This window comes from Bactrocera neohumeralis, chromosome 4, assembly GCF_024586455.1.
Source record: "Bactrocera neohumeralis isolate Rockhampton chromosome 4, APGP_CSIRO_Bneo_wtdbg2-racon-allhic-juicebox.fasta_v2, whole genome shotgun sequence".
Classification (NCBI taxonomy): Eukaryota; Metazoa; Arthropoda; class Insecta; order Diptera; family Tephritidae; genus Bactrocera; species Bactrocera neohumeralis.
This window is the reverse complement of record NC_065921.1, coordinates 50,101,412-50,122,509: the sequence shown is the minus strand read 5'-3', so window position 1 is coordinate 50,122,509 and position 21,098 is coordinate 50,101,412. Positions and strand designations below refer to the sequence as shown.

The following is a 21,098-nucleotide window of genomic DNA, read 5'->3' as shown; positions in this document are numbered from 1 at the left end:
TACATATGTAAGAATTTTGTATTATTTTTCTTTTGCAGTTCCAGATCACATAAGACCACGTGTATGTTCTCTACCTGAACGTCCATATAATCCTCGGGCTAGTGATGATCTTTACCGCCTAAGGCACTTCTCAATAAGCAAGGGCAATGTAGTGAACTGTGGTGACTCCATTATTTCAAGGCGGTCGCGCAGTAACACCAGCGTCAACTCTACTAATAGCAGGTAATCAATAACCTTTATTACTCTTTGCAACATACGATTGTAATAAAGTAAAACTTGGTATTGAATTAAAAAACAACTCAGTACGATCTTAGTAACAACAAATTATCATTTTTATAACCTGTGTGGCGTATATTAATATTTTTGGGGAAATGTATGTATGTATATATGTATGCATGTAGGTTTGAAACTTTTTTCTTTTCGTCCTATATGCAAGCAATAACTTGGGTAAAAATTGATATATCTTGTTCTTGAATCGGACCACTGCCATATAAAACGCTTAAATTATGATACCGAACTGAAATTTGGTTCAGGTGATCGCGTTAACAACGAACACTTGTTGGCTGCTTTTTTGTTTAAAATAGGCGAAGCCCAAGTATTTTTTGGTCAATATACTTGTTAAATAAGAGCGCGGTTGAACTACACGCATAAAATAGTACTCAGCTCAAGTTGCCAAGATCTCCTTTATTTTTAGAATTTCTTATCCTAACATATCTTAATACTAATCTACTGTACATACCAACAGTATGTACACATATCTTAAACATAAATGTTCCCAACGGCATACACAAGTATTTCTTATCTATTATTATTTTAGGGTCATTTGCGATCCTTTACATTGCATACAATAAATACTACAGTCTCTAATCAATATAACCGAAATGAACATTTATTACGGTGATGATTGAAATGGGTATTTGTACATACATATTTATTAGGTTGTCGAAAAAGACTTGCGGTATTTTTTGAATATTATATATATTTGTTTTTTTTTTTTTTTGAATATTATATACATATATATGTATATTTTGGTTTGATGACTCATGCTCTTCACCGATGCGGCTGCTACTATGCCGGCCTCTTTCGACCAATTCAGCGACTTTATCGCAATTTTCGACGACAGGCCTTCCGGAGCGTGGCGCATCTTCGACCACCTCTACACCAGAACGAAAACGTTGAAACCATCGTTATGTGGTGGAAATGGAAACTGTATCGGGTCCATAAACTGCACAAATTTTATTGGCGGCTTGAGATGCATTTTTGCCTTTATCGTAGTAGTACTGTAAAATATGCCGTATTTTCTCTTTATTTTGCTCCATGTTTGAAAGCAAGACTTTTTTGACAACCCAATTTATTTACGACTGTATTTGTATGTATTAGCGATAATGCACATAAATATTTGTAACATGATATCTGTTTCTATACAGATTTACAAAAATATCTTATTTACAATTGTAGCCGTTAAGAACTGTTCAGAAATCTGAACAAACTGCCCACGTTGAAGTGATTACACTTCTAAATAATTCAAGTATTTATAAATCTTGGGCATTTTAATTACATTTTTCTTTACAAGATTGGCGGATCGAACTCGTAATAATTTTTCTAATATAAGCTATTTTTAAATTGTACTACATTTTAAATTTTTAATATAATTTTAATTTACGAAAATTAATAATTAATTTCGTAAGATATATTCTCCTACTTGATATGCGTACCTTGCTGAATTACAGATGTGTCGTAGGACTATTGTTACGATGATTGCACCAGCAATTAATAGGATTAGGTTGTCAGTATTCATGCCGTAATGCATAATATGATGTCATTCTAAGTCCAAGTGTTTCGAAATTAATCACGGAACTTTTCAGAGACACATCTACGTTGTATTTGTCAGCCTTGGTCCACAATTCGATTTGTGCCACCACTTGATTTCTGAACGAGTTTAACATCTCAAGCTGGGATGACCGTGCGCGAAGCCCAAATTTACCAGATGTCCTTTGGCCAACAAAATAATATGATTACCATTGGATAGTGTATAACGATCGACTTGGGGTTTGTTATTAATCTTCTCCTTGGCATTGGCATTCAAACATGCGACGTCGATTTCACAATCGAAATTACCAATATTACAAATTATTGCATTGTCAGGCATGTGTTCTAAATGTGCGCCAGTAATAATGTCCTTGCAACCAGTTTTTGATATGAAGATGGTAGCTTCTTTGTATGCTTGCTCCATCGTGGTTACTTCATAGCCTTCCATACCCGCTTGCAAAGCAATCATAGAATTTTGGGTGACAATAACGACTCCGCCGAAACTACGCAGAGCTTATGCATAACTTTTGCCCATATCACATAACCAGCAACCGTTTAATACCATCAATTAGCGACTCGCGACAATCATACAGATTATAGAATTTACTCTTGGTCACCAAGTCGTTGACATTGATGGCTGGCACACCGAGACGTCTCTCCCTCATCATTTCATATACATTGTGTACACCGGTTGTAGTTTCTTTGCTCAAATCCTTGATGCCCTTCAGGTATTGTGGGAACTTTTCATGCACTGAGTTGGTCAATTCACCACCATTATCGAGAATCAAGTTCAAGAGCTGACTATCTGAGAACAGTAAGGTCTGTTCAATACACCATAAGTATTCTTCATTCATCAGGTCAAACAAGGAGTAGTATAATGATCCTTTGAAGGGTAACACTGACCTAGTCTTCCTTTTCATCCTCCTCCCCGTGAACGCGATGATGTTGTGAAGCTGTTCAATCATTGAGTTGCTGCTGAATCATTGAGTTCACTAAATTCCCTTCAAATATCGTTGCGTATATCAAATGTTTTACTGAATTTGAAATTAGGTGCCTTTCAACCGAGTATTGATAAATCGATGTGGACAATTATATTCCACGCTATCCTAGTTAACCCAACAGATCTTCTTTTTTTCAAAAAATACTCCAGAAATATTTTTAAAGTAACTTATATTTAAGTAAGCTTAACAAAGTAAATATAAGGTTTTTATTTTTCTTGTTTTTTAGTTCGAGTCGACCGCATCTCTTTTTATTATTTACTTATTTTTTCTTTGGTAGGAAAAGGGTAAACAATGTACATCGCTCTTTGCGATGTGCCATTGCTTATCCTTACGTCTACGTTTGCAATCTTGGCTTAAAATGACGTTTTCAATTCGTCCTCTCTTCCACTGCAATGGTGGAATATTTTGTTCTTTAAAAAGTACCAATGTCCCAGTTTTAATATTTTCAAAAGGAACTTGGCATTTACTTCTTTTTGTAGTTTATTATTTTTAAGTTTTCCATCTAGAGAGATTAATCTTCCTTTTGCTTGTGAAGAAGACACTTCTAAGCTTATATTTTCTTTTTTGAATGGAAAGGTTACGGTAGGTTTACTATTTGCAGAAAATTTTTTAATTATTACGAAAGTGCTTGTCGTATTGTGTTTCTTTTTTGGTTTTATTAACACATCCTTCAAGGGATTCTATTCTCCAAAACTTTTTCCGTTGATTATCTAGATTTTTATCAAAATATATTACAACACCACAGTGCGGTAGTTTGGAACTTATGTTAGTTGAGCCGTATATAAACCACCCAAACACACTGTTCTGCAGTTTGTAATTAACGTTTTCAATATATATTTTCTCTTCTTTTAACAAATCAAAAAATATGTCCGCACCTAATAGTAAATCAATTTTACCCGGAACACCAAATGAAGGGTCGGCCAGTTTTATATTCTCTGGAAGTTTTTCGATTTTTATGTGTTTTGTGGGCACATTGGACACAATCTTTTGTACTACAATGGTGGTTTGTTTCGAAAGGATCTATTAATGATTTTAATTGAAGACTAACTCTTTCTTTTGTATTGATCTTGTTTTGTCTAACCCCTTCAATAATAATGGATTCTCTCCTGGAAGGGAGTTTTCATTTATTTTTAAGTTCTTTGTTTATAAGGTCAACTTGAGACCCATTATCTAATAAGGCACGTGCCTTTATTATTCTTCCATCACGGCTTTTTATACCCATAATTGCTGTAGTTTAGAATCACTTTTTAATCTCCCATTTTTCGTATTTTTAATGATTGTGTTTTCGCTTTAGAGGATTTATCTTTGTGGAGCCATAAATGACGGTTTCCTTGACAAGTGAAGCAACTTTCGCCTTTACATTCCTTTATATTGTGCCCCGTTTTAAGACATTTTGGTGCATAATTTGTTTTTCATTACTGCATCCCATTTGTCCTGGGTAGAAAGAGCATTCAAATTATAACAATAAAATATTTTGTGTGAAGTATTACATCCCATTATGCATTTAAATTCTGCGTTTTGAAATATTGCTGATGTTTTTGAAGCTTGTGTTGCTTCTAGTGCATTCCCTTCCTGATTCAGAAACGACTGTAGTGAATTTAAGGTAGGTATTTCCTTAGGGTTTTTAAGGGAACTTTCATACCTAAGTCTTAAATTGTTGTCTAATTTTTGCACAAGTGTATAGTTTAATAAAGCTTGTAACAAATTATCTGCAGACAAACTGAGACTTTCCAATGCTTGTGTACTTTCAGAAATTTTTTCTTGAAATTTTCGTACACTAAAAGCAGTCTCAGTCACTATTGGTGCATCCAAAATTTGTTTGAAATAAGTATTTGCTAGTAACCTTTTATTAGTAAATTTTTTATTAAGAAGGTTCCAGGCAACTGAAAAATTTGTCGAGGTTGAAGGCAAATTTGCAAAACAACTTGTAGCCGTTCCTCTTAATTTTGTTTTTAAAATACACATTTTATACGTGTCTGAAACATTTTGAGAGACTACGAGTTGCTCAAACAATTCTTTAAAAGTTTGCCCCAGGACGTAATCTCCTGAAAAAATGGGAATGTCAACTTGAGGCAACATTTTTTTTTGCTAATAGATTTTAATTTAAGTTTGTAAAATCGATTTCTTAAATCATAGAATTTACTTCTTAACTCTTCATTTTTGTGCTGGCTAATAAATTCAAGGACAGTATCACGAGTTTTTTTTATTAATCTCTCTATGGTGTCTAGAGTTCACTATTTTCTTGAATTATAGCTATCAGTTCGCTTAACTTGAAGTACGCTGTCAAATAAAGAGTACCTACCATCCCTTAAATTATTAAAAAAATATTTGTTTTTAGCACGCTTTTTCACTTTCACTTCAACTTTTCGTTTTTTTAACTCGCGTGTTTTAAAAAACTTAGGGTTCACCAAAATGTTAAATAAGAACGGCGGCTTAACTTCACGTAGTAATAGTACATGCAGAGTGCATACATATATCTTAAATATAAATGTTCCCAACGGCATACACAAGTATTTCTTGTCTATTATTATTTTAGGGTCATTTGCGATCCTTTACATTGCATGCAATAAATACTACAGTCTCTAATCAATATAACCGAAATGAACATTTATTACGGTGGTGATTGAAATTGGTATTTGTACATACATATTTATATTTACGACTTTGTAACATGACATGTAACATTATATCTGTTTCTATACAGATTTACAAAAATATCTTATTTACAATTGTAGCCGTTAAGAACTGTTCAGAAATCTGAACAATACTTTCAGGTTATATCTATCTATGTATCTCATATGTATATTGATCGGTTTGTACTGTATTGAGTAATTCGGTAGTTCGAAAATCTTTCTAGTAATAGTATGCGAAGGTAAGTGTGGAACCATATTTTTGGTAAAAGTATCCTCTTTGACTTCCATTAAGTCACTTCACAGATTTACCAAAAGCCATAAATACTGAGGTCCACATGTTCTGTATCGGCAGGCTTGAAAATCCCCGGTGTGTATAAATTTGGTCCGATCACTAGTTTTTGAGTTATATAATTTTGAGTGAAGCAACTTTTGTTATTGCGGTAAACATTGATAATAAGAAATTTCGCGTGTTGATAAAATACGGCTTTTTGAAGAGAAAAATGCAGATGAAGCTAAAACTTGGCTTGATAACGAGTTTCCTGTCACAGTCCCAGGAAAACCAATCCTCAATGATTTATATGCTAAGTTTAGACGTAATGTAATAAGCACCAAAGCCAGTGTACGCCCAAAAGAAGTTTTCATGGACGAAAACATCAAGAAAGTTAACAAAATAATTTTGGATGACCATAAAGTGAAGTTGTTCGGGATAGCAGGCACTCTAAAGATATCAACTGAATGTGTATATGATATTATTCACAAAAATTTGGGTAGGAGCAAGCTCTGAGCAAAGTTGGTGCTTACATTTTTTTTTTTAAAACAACGACGATTTTTTTGCGTCGATATGTGACAATGGAGGAAGCATGGTATTATTATTTACTTCAAAGACCAATCGATAGTCATCCGAGTGTACCGAACACGGCCAAAGCGAGGAAAAACCCACCAGTCGGCTGTGCATGGAATAATTTTTATTGATTACAATGAAAAAGGAAGAACAGTGACTATTACAAAGTTTACAAAGCGTCAAATGAAGAGGTGATCTTACTATAAAATTGGTAACGGAAAGTTGGAGGGTCGCCATAATCAGTGTATCACCTTGAACAGAACTATATTGAATAAAAAGGAATTTTGCCAAAAAAATGTGTTTTCTATGGGGTGACAGAAATTTTTTAGTTGACCTGTGATTTACTGTAAAGTAAAATAATCATATAGAATGTAAAATTTTGATAGGTGGTTATTTCACACCGTGACATAATGATACAAGTACTACTGCATAATATTACGTTGAAATTTGTTAAATAGTTCCTGAGCCAGAGGACTCCACCTAAAGGTGAGCGGTGCCAGGCGAGTAGTTCAATTTGTATGAACTCACCTTAGCAAGTATGGTCGATATATCTTTAGTTTACTTGTAAGATATGTACACCAAATCGATTAGAGGTAACGCACACTTTTTAAACATTTTCTGCCCACTTCTTAACCGATACTCGTTAAATTAAATAGTTCGTTCAATTAATTTCACAATTTAATCAATTAAAAAAATCTTATGTAATGTATACACATACATACATATGTATATTTTTAAGTATATACCATATTTAGATTTTAGTAATGATATTTAATAATATATTTAACTTTAAAATAAAAAATCTTAATGAACAAAAACAAAACAATGCACATAGGTATATTTAGAGATTATTGTAAGAAAAATAAATTATTGTATATAAGCAGCACTTGCAATGATATATTTAGAAATCGTTGCTTACAGTTTTGAAATGTTAATTCAAGAAGTATGAATTCTTTTTTTATATTGTTCAATCTACGTAATAAAGCATGCGATTCCATATTCCCTCTCTCACATAAAATTGTATGGTTTTTAAAACTTCGAGAACTTACGAAGGCTTTTGATCCTCCGATCCAAGCTCGGTGCTAGTACCAAGTAACTTTTTTCATATAAAATAAACGAATCTTACATATCGTCACCTGAAATGCAAAATAACGTAACAACATTTTCGGAAATTTACAGTGGCATGAATGAAACACGAAATAAAATAGAACATGAGTGAAACAAAATTTTAATATTGGTTAAAACTGGTTTATATCTGACCGCAGAACCTGAAAATGTTGAACATATGTAATATTATGTATATAATTTGATTTAGTGAAGCGTAATCAATAAGACACGCAATTTCGAATTTTTTGATGATACGTTATTTTGCATTTCATATGTATGCTTTTGTTTAAAATATATATCTTTTATATGTATTTGAATTCAAAAATCCCTAAGTTAAATATGATAGTATATTTAGATAAATATACATACATGCATACATATATTTGTATGTGCATATAGTATTATGTGGAATAAAATAAATTTGAAATGTTTAATTGCTTTGTACAAGCTCGCTTGTTCAGTACTACTGCTTCTGAGCCTTTGAAGCGTTATAACATCGTTTAAGAAAGTGTTGTTTTGCTCCGCTCATTCTAGGCAAATATTGAATGCTGATATTGTCTCCGCGAACGTAACTTTCTTTGTATTGAGGATCACGTAATTTGTTTCTTCATCTTCAGTAGAGTTATCATTATCGGCACAGTGAACTGAATTTTGTAAGAAAGCCTCCAAAGCAGGTTCAACAATCCATTGCTCAATTTCAGAATTGGATATTTTCTGTAATGGTTTTACTTCTTGAAGCAAACTTGAAATGGTGTGAATTTTTATGTATCTCCAGTTAACTGTAAACGTAACTCTGAAAGAGGGATGCCTTCTTCATTATCCCATTCGGTTGTTATGTCAAACAATTTTTGAAAATGCATTAGATAAAAAACATAATGCGTCTTTCAAGCTGATGCTTTTCAGAGCTTCGTCTACTGATTTTCCTCGTCGGCCTCAAAGGCTTGTTTTGTGGTTCATTTTCGTAAGTCTTATGACATTCCTGGTCCATGGGCAGTATAACAGCAGTACAATTCGGAGGAACACACATTACCGATATTTGACCATCTGTACTCTTTAACTCTCCTTTTTTGAGGTGGCAGTGAGCATTATCTATAAGTAAATTAGCCTTTTCGGGAAGATTTTCGCAACGGAGAAACTCTTTTACCTGCAGTTTTAAGAAATTTTAAATTGATAAGATACATTTTTTAAAGCAAAACTCCTCTGAAACCATTTTTCAAATAAAGCCAAGGTCATATAAGCACTTTGTAGACAACAGACAAATCCGTAAAATTTTTAAGTGAGCGTGGATTCAATGATTTCCCAATAACCATTAATTATGGGCTTCAATACAAAATATGATTCAAGAGATAATCAAATCACAAAACCAAATGTTGCAAACTCTTTTAAGTAAAAAATGAGTGTATTGAACATTTGTTTATGGAATGCTAACGGCACAATAACCTTGACATTATATCTCCTGCTAAGCCGACATATTGGCCTAGTGATCGTAAAAAAATACCAGATTTAATTGATTTTTCTGTAATCAAAAATATATGTAGATAAATCGCACATAACAGCTGATACATCTACTGATCTATCTTCTGATCACTCTCCTGTACTAATAAAATTATGTGAACAACCCATATTCGTTGATCCAAAAGTGGGTCTAATATCTTATAAAACGAATTGGCTAAAATATAAAAAATACGTGAGTAGCCACATTAATGTTGAGTTCAAAATAAATACAGGAAGAGATATTGAGGAAAGCATAAGAGAACTCAATGATATAATAACTAGCGCAGCTGTCTTAGCAACACCATACAAAAACTATAAGCCGCGAGATCCCAGAAAAATCACTAACATAGAAATAGAAAAGCTTGTAAAAGAAAAAAAGGCGTGCAAGACGTGAATGGCAGATCGGCAATCGCTCCCCTTCCACTCAGCTTCAATTGAAATTTGCTGCACTTAAATTAAAAAAAACGCTTAAATGTGAGGAAGAATTCAATACCGAAATGTATATAAAAAAGCTGTATCCAAATTCAAGCAAGCAAAATTCCCTTTGGAAAGCCAAAAAGTCCATGAAGCCACCAACCGACTCCAACATGCCTATACGAGACATGGGTGGAAATTGGGCTCGAAGTGACGAGGAAAAGGCTAATTGTTTTGCAAATCACCTAGAAAAGGTATTTCAACCAAATTGCCCAAAGAACAACTTTGAGGAGTTGTCCAGCTTACCCAACACAGTTAAAGAGTCACTCGAGCCTTCACCATCTGAAATTATTAGAATAATTAAAGAACTTAAACCAAAAAAGTCACCAGGACATGATAATATTACCCCAAAAATGCTTATTGAGTTACCAAGTATTGCTGTAGAAGTGCTCTCTTTGCTCTTCAATGCAATTCCTAATCTCGGATACTATCCTAATTCATCGAAAAATTCGCAGATTATCTTGGTAGATAAACCTGGGAAAGACTGAACACAGCCGTCTTCATACAGACCAATCAGTCTTTTACCTTGTCTTTCTAAAATATTTGAAAAAGTGTTACTACTCGTATCAAAGAAGTCTCTTTTCCTCCATGAAAATAATATAATACCAACGCACCAATTCGGGTTTCGTGAAAAACATAGCACGATAGAGCAAGTAAATAGAATTACTAACGAAATAAGAAAAGCATTTGAGCATAGAGAGTACTGTTCAGCTTTATTTCTAGACGTGGCTCAGGCGTTTGATAAGGTGTGGTATGGAGGCCTTTTATATAAAATTAAAAACATTCTACCTTTAGAATCGTGTATAACTTTGGAGTCTTATTTAAAAAATAGGCAATATACTTGTATGGTAAAAGTGGGAGATTTCATATCTGATGAACGACAGATAAGGGCTGGTGTACCACAGGGCAGTTTTTTAGGCCCAACTCTATACATCATATATACAGCAGATCTTCCTACACCTAATAATGTATTAACATCAACTTTTGCGGATGACACAGCTTACACACACATAATAGCATCAAGAATATTAGTCGAGCATTTAAGGTCTGTCGGAAAATGGCTAGCCAACTGGCGTATAAATGTGAATGAACAAAAGTGTAAGCATGTTACGTTTTCCCTAAGACCAAAAATGTGTCCGGTAGTAAAAATGAACAATATTTTAGTACCCCAATGCGGTCATAAAACCGATTTATACTAATATTGATATAATACAAAGGTTCCAATCAAAAATGTTTAGAACAATCACGTGTTCACCAAGGTACATGCGTAATGAAAATATTCATAAATACCTTGGTATTCCTAATGTAAAGAAAGAAGTAGAAGACAGCAGAATCTATATATATAAAATTAAGTGGCAAAACTTCCTGTTCGCATACTCCTCCTAGACGGCTTGCCCAATTTCAATGAAATTTTCAGGGGTGATTGGTGTCTGTTGGGAGGGTGCACATAAGAAATTTAATGTGTGTATCATTGCACGTTTTGCAAAAAAAAAAAAAAAAAAAAATGATACATCCCGCCTATACAAATTCTCATGAAATAATGGTTTGCCGCAAGATTGGCAGTCCTGTCAAATGCCTTTTACTAATAAACAGAAACAACTGGCGGATGATTACAATTAATAAAAAACATTGACATCGCATGTTGATCGTTTTTGCCTGTCATTCGTTCTTTCTATGGATGACTGTCAAGTTAACAAGACATACAAAACGTAAGTGTTCCAAATGCACTGAGTGTATCAAAAAAAATGTTTCAACATTGTGTGTATTTTTCTCAGATTTCAACGTGATTAACATTCTGCGTACAACACAAAGTGAATATTGTTGTTGTTTCATATGTGATGCCATGCGGTTCGATTGTCGCTTGAAAATGCGCGGTGTGTGTAAAAAAAAGTGTTTCAACATTGTGTGTTTTTTCCAGATTTAATTCCATCGATTTGCTACATTTATTCGAACCGATTTTGTGTTTTCTGCTGACCGTGCAACACACACAAAGCAAGTGAGTATTGTTATTGTTTCGTAAGTGCTTCCATGCGGTTCGCAAATACACTGTTGGTTGGTCTTATTGCATATGCGTGTGTGGGTAAAATACATAGTTTAAGATGTAGTTTTAGGTTAATTTTTATTTATATACTTCAAATATGCATACTCTAGCACGACCACCGGGGACAACACAACTACCTTTTTCGAGTTGTGTGAAAACGATGAATTTGCAAGAACATTGCTATATTCCGAAATACCACAATATTTCACTTGAAATCCATCATCGAAATCATTTCAACGACGAAAGCAAGGGGAGCGTGTTGACGGTTATCCAAATGTCCGTAAAACCGATGCCATAAGACGCATTTACACCATCCATCCGAACAACGCCGAATGTTTTTATTTGCGTCTGCTATTAGTCAACGTGCGCGGACCAAGATCATTTGATGATTTGAAAACTGTTGACGGTCAGTTGTGTGCGACGTATCGTGAAGCATGTCAGCGATTGCATTTGTTAGAAGACGATATGCATTGGGACACCGCACTTCATGACGCATCACTCACATCTCATCCAAAACAAATACGCGTACTATTTGCCATAATAATATCTACATGCCTTCCGTCAAATCCGCAATAACTGTGGAATAAGTACAAAGACTGCATGACACAGGACTTATTAATTTTGGCGCGTAATCGAGCATCGGACGCAGACTTGCTATATATCGTTGGCTTAATATAGAAAAGGCGTATCTACATTTTTTTCGAAATCGCGTTTTTAATGTATTCTGGTAGACCACTGTCAAATACTCCTCCCCTTAAAAAATTAGTGGGCTATGATCGTAAATAACGGATTTATAGTCATATAAAAAAAAGCCCTAACTCATTCGAAGTTTTTTTTGAAAGAAAAAAGCCCTAAGTCATTTAAAGTTGAATTTAAAATAGACATACAATCAAAGCCACAACAGAAATTGCACTACATTTTGTATCTATTCTTATTCTTATTGTTTTGCTTTTGTATTTACTTTAAAAGAAAACAGGATTTCCCCGAGTTTGTCTAGCATAAGCATTTTTTCTGTGCTACGTTCCGTTCGTCGGTACGTTTTTGTTTTTTGTGTCAGTTCAATTAACGTTTTTGTGTTGGAAACAGTTTTTTGATTGAAAGTTTTAATAACATGAATTGTGCAAAAGAAAATTCTGATTAAGATGGTGTTCCAAAAAGCAAAAATACTGCTAACAAATCCGAATGGAAACAAAATGTAAATAAAAGAAAAAGATGGGAGGGGTGGAATATTTGGGTATATCAAAAAAAAAAAGGACTTTGTCAAAAACCTTCTAGGCAATTAGGAGAGCCATGTTCATCACGATTTTGTGTAAAAAGTGCGGTGAGAAAGTGTTCGACGTTTAATGAGTCCACGCGAAAAGAAATTTTTAGTTTGTTTTGGGAGATGTCCTGGGAGCAAAAGAGGCAGTATGTTGCAGGTCTTACAAGCTTTTATGAAACAAAAAGGAAAACCTCTGAAAATTCGAGACGGAATCAGTCCATATCATATTTCTTGAGTCATAATTCAAAACGATTACAACTGTGCCGTGAAATGTTTTACTCAACCCTAGGAATAAAGGAAAAGATGGTTCGAAATTGGATTAGCAGCGCCGGTAAACACGGTACTCAATGCAGTCCCGATAAAGCTTTAATTTTGCGCAAAAATGCTAAGCGGTCATCAGTTATAGGTCAGCGCAACAAAAACCGACGTGACTTTCTAAAAAAATGGCTAGAGGAGTTGCCAAAAATGGAGTCACATTATTGTCGAAAAGATAGCAAAAAGTTTTACTTCGAATCGGATTTTTCCTCATACCAGGAGATTTACAAGCTTTATGTCAACGAGTGTGAATCCGAAAAAGAAAATGGACCCCTAAAATTGTCGTACCCAATATTTACGCAATTAATAAAGGAATTAAATTATTCTATTTTTAAGCCAAGAAAAGATCAGTGCAATTTATGCGTATCACATAAAGTTAATAATGTTTCCGATGAGCTATACGAAAAACATAGAGAAGAAATCGGAAAAATGCGTGCAGAAAAGCAAAACGATATCAAAAATGCTGAATCCGGACTATGTGCAGTATTCTGTATGGATGTGCAGGCAGTTAAATTAGTGCCTCAACTAAACGCGAGTGCTGCATATTATAAAATTAAGCTTCAACTACATAACTTTACTGTCTATAATATTGTAACGCATGAATCAGATAATTATGTGTGGAACGAAACAGTTGGAAATTTAGTCTCTTCCGTTTTTGCTACATGTATTATTAAGCACTTAAGGTATTTCCATGCTCGATCGCCTGAAACCCATCACATTATTATTTACTCGGATGGTTGCTTTCACCAAAATCGTAATACTGTTTTGTCTAACGCCTTGTTGAATTTTTCAAAGGAAAGCGAAATAACAATTGAACAGAAGTTTTTAATAAGTGGTCATACGCAAATGGAATGTGATGCATCGCATTCCCTTATAGAGAGAAAAATAAATAAAAAACAAAAAAACTTGCCGTCTCAATTTGTTCAACTCATTAAGGAATCTAGAAAAGTTCCAGCACCTCTACAAGCGCACCATTTGCGTTATGATTATTTTTTAAATTTCGAAAATATTTCAAAGATATACACATCAATACGACCAGGTGAATATTGCACACTGAAACAACTCTTTAGATATATATACTTAAGCTTTTCTTAAATTGCAGGCAGGGGCATTGGAGATCATACAGTAAGCATGCTTCGAGCCTTGGCGTATGACTCGTCAGGATCAATTTATTTTAAAACAAATGTAACGGATGAATATCAGTTACTCCCACAGAGATCGAGGTTTCCGTTTGAAAATGTGTCCCCCGATTGTCTTTATAAAGAGAAAATAGCCATATCTAAAAAAAGTGGGACCATTTGCAAGATCTAAAAAAATTCTTCAAGCAGATTGCCACAGTTTTTATGATAATTTACCTTATAAAACCTAATTTGTTAACAGTATAATAACATCTGCCTTGAAATATATATTTTAGTTTTAATTATATATTTATTTTACTTCAAACATGAATTATTATATAAGTTTGTCCTAATTTTAACTTACGACAAAAAGCCTTAACTTAAATTTATTTTCAAGAAAAATAATAACATAAAGCCCTATCTCAAATAACTTCAAAGAAATTAAAAATAATAACAAATTATACCACAATTGAATTTGTTACCTGTTTTGAATAAAAATTGCAATAGAAATGTTTTTTGCATCTTAAGTTTTTAAGGTTTTATTCAGTTTTTTCCTTCTCCTGAAAAGTAACGAAAAGTGTAGATACGCCTTTTCTATATTAAGCCATCGATATGTACATTACAAATGTATAATTCTGATTTGATATTGGTTGAAGATCTGTGCCTTACAATTGTGAATAAGGCATTAGCGCAACTTGGCATTACTGCGCCCAGTCATTGACCATGAGCTTCAACGTGAACTACAATACGATTGCAATGAATTGCGTGCTTTCATACAAGCTAACATTACCAAATTGAATATTCAGCAGGATGCTTATGCTTATGATAAGATTATACGAGCGGTTGACAATAACGCCGGTGGATTCTACTTCCTTGATGCGCCCGGTGGTACAGGGAAAACGTTTCTGATCCCTTTTGATTCTTGCTACTATACGGTTACAGCAGAAAATTGCGCTGGCAATTGCTTCGTCACTCATCGCTGCTACTCTACTTGATGGCGGCCGAACAGCACATTCTGCGTTGAAATAACCGTTGAACATCCAAGCCGTTGAAACACCAACGTGCAACATATCGAGGAATTCAACAATGGCAAAAGTTTTGCGAGGAGCTGGAATAGTTCTATGGGATGAGTGCCCAATGGCTAACAAAAAGTCATTAGAAGCATTCAATAGAACAATGCAAGATTTACGCCAAAAGCAACAACTTTTTGGCGGAGTATTAGTCTTATTATCCGGCGATTTTCGGCAAACTTTGTCAGTCATTCCTCGATCAACTCCTCCCGACGAAATAAACGTATGTTTTAAATCGTCAGTTTTGTGGAGACATGTTCAAAGGCTGACTCTTACCATCAACATGCGAGTCCAACTGCAAAATGATCGATCCGCAGCGGCGTTTTCGAAGCAGTTGTTGGACATTGGCGAAGGCAAAATACCAATTGATGATACCGGTTTGAACACATTGCCGAACAACTTTTGTACACTTTTACAATCGAAAGAAGAATTGATTGAAAGTGTATTTCCGAATATTGTTCAACACTATCAACGCCACGATTATTTAAGTGAACGCGCAATATTGGCACCGAAAAATGTACACGTCAACGAAATCAATTTTGCCAGTCAAGAAAAACTGCCAGGAGAAGCTACAACATATATGTACATCGATTGATAGCGTTTTAAATCAAGATGAAGTAGTCAATTATCCAAATGAATTCTTGAATTCTTTGGATCCCCCCGGTCTGCCACCGCATCGTTTGGTCCTGAAAGTCGGTTCCCCCATTATACTTCTACGAAATCTGAAGCCACCGACCTTGTGTAATGGCACAAGACTTTCAGTCAAAAAATTGTGGCCAAATTTGATTGAAGCAACAATACTAAATGGCAAGGCAGCAGGTGAAGTTGTACTCTTACAACGCATTCCCATGATTAAAACGGAAATGCCGTTTGAATTTAAGCGCTTGCAGTACCCAGTACGTCTTGCCTTTGCGATGACCATCAACAAATCGCAATGGCAAACGTTTCAAGTGTGCGGCGTCAATTTGGAAGAACCGTGCTTCTCCCACGGCCAATTGTTCGTCGCCTGCTCGAGAGTGGGAACACAAGGTGCTTATTCATTTATGCGCCAGGTGGAAAAACCTGTTGTTGTACCAATATGTTTTATAAATAAGCAACAGTTTTACAACAATAAATAAAACACAAAGTAAAAACCCTTAAGAGTTTTATTCGATTTAGGTGTAGCGAAACGCACAGGGTAACAGCTAGTTAAATATATGTATATCTAAGCTCCGAGATCACCCAAACCCTTTGGCTAATGCTCTGGAACATTTCTGCGATCAAACACGCCTTAAAAGAAGAGATATGCCTGCGTACTAAGGAGCAACAATCAATCACTTGCTTGAGCTTGCCTAGATTTTAAATAGATGTAAGATTTTATAACTTATTGTTAGGCTTTTAAAACAAAAAACAGATTAAATAAATAAAAAAGATATTGCAAAAAAAAAAACAACGCGAACAAAACTATTATAAAATTGATCCAAATATCATCTGTTTACACATTTGTCTACAGCTGGCTCTTCCTGCGACAACAGAAAATTCCTGCTAGCAAAAAAATCACTAGCAAAATTACTAACAGCATCTCTTTTGCAGATTGATTTTCTTCCGCCGCGCCTGTACTTCAGAGCGTGCGCGCACCGGCTGGATTAGGTAGAGGGGGTTTCTAGCTAACGAACGAACGGCTGGTCAGTTGTCTCCGAGAAACTGGACCGGGGTTGCGAAACCCCGGACTTTTTTGTTTCTTTGCCTGAAAAGACCGATGAAAGGGAATCTAAGCAGCAGCCTTCAATGCTTGGAAATTGCGCTGGCAGCGCAGCATCGACGCAGAAGGAACCAGTTTTGAAAGTTTTTCAATAATTGTAACAATTGGTTCAATACATTTTTTTTAAATCGACTCAGACTTATTTCTTTCCGGACAAACCCTGCACTATAAGCGGATAATGTGGCACACGCGTTTGTTATCAAATTGAAAATATTTTGGAAAATAAAAAAAATTATAGATCCTAATATAAGTTCTTTTATACTCTTGAAACTTTTAAGAATCAAAACCAGGGAAATGCCTTAAGATGTAAAACGTCAACCAGAGGATCAGAATCGAGGTATATATATATATAGTATATATTTATATGCTACTATGAGAAAATAATTGTAAAAATCTGTTCATAATAAATAATAGCCTTCAATACGAGTAGCAATTCACGTTTAATGTCTTCAATTGACTTAAAACGGTTTCCTCGGAGCGGTCGTTTGAGTTTTCTGAATAGTTTGGTCGGTCGGCAGGAATTCGGAGTGCACCACACCTCGATAATCGAAGAAGTCTGTCAACATAACCTTGATTTTGACTTCCTTTGACGTGGTTTTTTCGACTTCGGCTCACCTTTGCTATTTTTGTATTTTTCCGCCAGTATTAATACGTTTCATGACATCTTGGTAGTCGGTAAACATTATTTCACAGGCGTTAAGGCTACGAAGTTATTCGAAAAAAATTGCGTAATTTTGTAACCAATCGTGCTTTCTCTTTTATTAAGCCCAAATAATCTTTCAAAATGGTTTTTACTGATCCTTCCGATATTCCAACGATGCCAGTAAGAGCTCTAACTATTAATCGTCGATTCTCGAGCACCAAATTCTTTTTTTATTGACATGTTAATCATCAATTTATGTTGATGGCCGTTTTGTACATGGTACGTCGTCAACGCGTTCTCGACTATCATTAAATAATTTGTATCAATCTAAAACACTTGCTTGAGACAAATAATTATCACCAAAGGCATTTTCAATCATTCTGAACATTTCGGCATCCGAAATTTGATTCCGCTTTAAAAAATTAATACAACTTCTTTGTTGAACAATTTCACTTATCGCAAAAATCGCCTAATGCATTTTGTGTACTTCAGAATGGCAAGCATATACTAAACACTAATGATTATTTTGATGTGACGTTTGGCACAGTAGTACTAGCCTAGAAAAAAAATATTTCGACGAATGGGTTTTCGCGCGAAATTTAAAAGTCTTACTAGTTTTAGCCCACAGTAGTATATAAATACCTATAACTCATTCACTAACCGACATATTCGACATAAGGTTAGTTAGAAAAACGAAAATAATTACACATATTTCGTATACGAGAGTTGGTGGTGGTATCGACCCGATTTTATCTCTTAACTATTAACATGTCACATACTAATAAAATATTTTTTGAGATTCATTAAGATACCTCACACACCACCAATCATATTTAATAAAGACACCCGGATGCTATCTGTTTGTCATATGACCTAGTTAAGTTTTCAACCAATTTTATCCATTTTATGCAATAAGATACACTGTTATCAGTAAAGCACGCTGTCGGTGCCACGCCCATCGGCCCGTGTTTACTCCGGCTCCTATTAAGCCTTCTAATACCATCTCCGGTAAAAATTGTACGGCTCTGCCGTAATTAATTATTGATTTATCACACTTTTACTTAGTAGTTTCTAACAGTACATTTACATATATGAGGAGTGCACGGGGTTGTCTTCCGATTTCATCCACTTTTACAGTGTTGGTTTGGGTACCTAAGGGATTTGTCTTGAGCGAATTTGGTTTTTGTTGCTTAAGTGGTTTAGGAGATATTTACATCAAACAAATTAGAGTGCGGGGTAATGCCCACATTTTAACAATTTTTAGTCCATAGGTTATTTTGTTACGCTTATCTATATGTAATTGTTATTTGTTTGTTTTAATTTTTTAGAGCAAGCGAACGTTCACCATTCGAGGGATCATGCTGTGGAGGTGGGTATGCTAATGTAGACTCGGTTCCTTCATCACCACATTCGGACGATCTCGAACCTCCACCACCAGCACGGTTCGTTTGTATAGCATTTGTTTTCGACAAAATTTTTTTAAATATGTTTTTGTTTCCATCTCTAGTTATCGTATAGTTATGTTAGGTGATTCAGGTGTTGGAAAAACAGCTTTGGTAAATCAATTCATGACGTCGGAATATATGCACACCTATGATGCTAGTTTAGGTAAGCACAATATTTCAAAATATGATCATTAATAGCTTTGAAACCTACTAACTACAGCTGTTTATAGAAGGAGCTTCATAGATATTAGAAAAGATCGTTAGAAATGAATAACAATTTTCAAACTATGTTTTGTCAAAAATTATCTGTTGTCTGATGATATTACAAAATTATTCAATTTCCGTCAGTTTTTTGTAACTGCTGTGTGAACAGTTTCAGTACATCAACAGTTATGAATGTAATGTAAAAGTGCCCAAAAGGCGAGAAACGTTGTTTACTGCTGAAATGTGGAAAATTTCAATAATTAATGGATTAAGAAATTGTGTTTTTTAAATAAACAATTATAATCTCGAGTTTCGAAAAATTAATATAATTAATGTGAATGTTATTTAATTTAATTAGTAATATATGTGATGTTTTTAGTAAAAATACTTTTATTTGAGTTGTAGATGACGAATTTGGTGAAAAGACAGTGAGCGTTTTGTTGGACGACGTAGAATCAGAGTTGGTATTCATTGATCATCCAAGAGTGGAAATGAGCGTAAGTTAAAACATAGTGGTTTTTATTTTTTGCAACACTTTATTCATATGATAAACGATACTTAAATATGAGTCTATATAAGTGGGTATACTGAAAGCCGATTTTATTAAATCAACATATTGAATGTATATTTGGAAATTCGTAGATAATTTGGTAAATATTTCATAACCAGAAGCATATTTCATAAACAGCTCAATGTTTTAGTCCGATTCGGTCTCAACAATAATTTGGTAAATATTTCATAACCAGAAGCATATTTCATAAACATCTCAATGTTTTAGTCCGATTCGGTCTCAACAATTCATACCACCGCTGTTTATAAGAGTTTTAAAATGTTTGAAATATAACGACAGCAACGCCGCCATTTTTGGTTATAACGGCAATATAATTTTGGGCTTTTTAAGAGATAACTTCACTTGCAATGTCTACATACCTGATTATGAAGTAATTGGTTTTGTAAAAGGTTATTAAACTTTTGTTTCGAAAAACAGAGAAATTACTTTTTTAATTACCACTAAATCTATCGGGAAAATTTAGTTTCGTTCCATAGTCAGCCGAATGTTGTGTAATTGATTAGAGTTTTATATTATTTATATATATATATTTACGTACATACATACATATATATTTTTTTAGCGTTGACTGTGTTACTTTAATATTTTCTTCTAAAAATAGGTGGAAAACTCGTTATCAACTTATGAGCCGCACGGATGTGTTGTTGTATTTTCTGTAGTTGAAAAATCATCGTTCCGAGTTGCAGAAGAAATTATAAAATACTTGTGGCAGGAAAACTATATTAAAGATAAATCTGTTATTATAGTAGGGAACAAAGCGGATTTAGCACGTGCTCGAGTTATCTCAACACAAGGTAAGAGCATTTTAGTACGAGTACAATTAAATATTGCAACGATCTTATGCGCATAATATCATTTGTTAAGGCCGTAGCATTTTAAACAAACACTTATGTTTAGAGTACTGTATAAAAAATTGACGCTTTAACACTGTCAGCAAACAGAAAAGCGAAAACATTTTGCAATATTCTATACAATTCGTATTCAAATTGCGTCTCCTCAATTTTTATACTCTTGCAACAAAGCAAATACATAAATAGTTTTGTTCAATTATCGGTTGCTTGTGTCACCTAAAACTCAAGATAGATATAGCGTTATATCTGTGTAAATGATCAGGATGATGAGTTGAAATCCGTGAGAGTGAAAATGAAGATATTTTGATGAAACATGGTAAACATGTTTTTTGATACCATGAGATGTATAGTAGCGCGATATATTATTGTGATGCGGAGAAAATCCTTTCCTGATGATGGTATGCCTGTATGTCCCTTTACCCCCTTATACCTAACAAAGATTTTCAAACGTCCGTTTGGCTTTATACTATATATGTATA

The 21,098-nt window shown here is 34.3% G+C and overlaps 1 protein-coding gene and 1 pseudogene across 8 annotated transcripts in view; one reads left to right on the top strand and one right to left on the bottom strand.

The window, feature by feature from the left end:
- LOC126754510 (uncharacterized) overlaps nucleotides 1-21,098 on the top strand; it is a 46,477-nt gene that overhangs the window by 8,327 nt on the left and 17,052 nt on the right. For 7 of the 8 annotated variants that reach the window (XR_007666298.1, XM_050466551.1, XM_050466548.1 and 4 more), the window contains 5 exons: nucleotides 39-222; nucleotides 18,877-18,990; nucleotides 19,056-19,156; nucleotides 19,597-19,694; nucleotides 20,370-20,562. Coding sequence is in view for 7 of the 8 variants with exons in the window: in XM_050466551.1 (XP_050322508.1) it covers nucleotides 39-222; nucleotides 18,877-18,990; nucleotides 19,056-19,156; nucleotides 19,597-19,694; nucleotides 20,370-20,562 (690 nt within the window). In the remaining variant the exon portion in view is untranslated. The remainder of the gene's footprint in view (nucleotides 1-38; nucleotides 223-18,876; nucleotides 18,991-19,055; nucleotides 19,157-19,596; nucleotides 19,695-20,369; nucleotides 20,563-21,098) is intronic. The other variant, XM_050466550.1, reaches the window with a different exon arrangement.
- On the bottom strand, nucleotides 1,365-3,954 carry LOC126754581 (adenosylhomocysteinase-like; annotated as a pseudogene).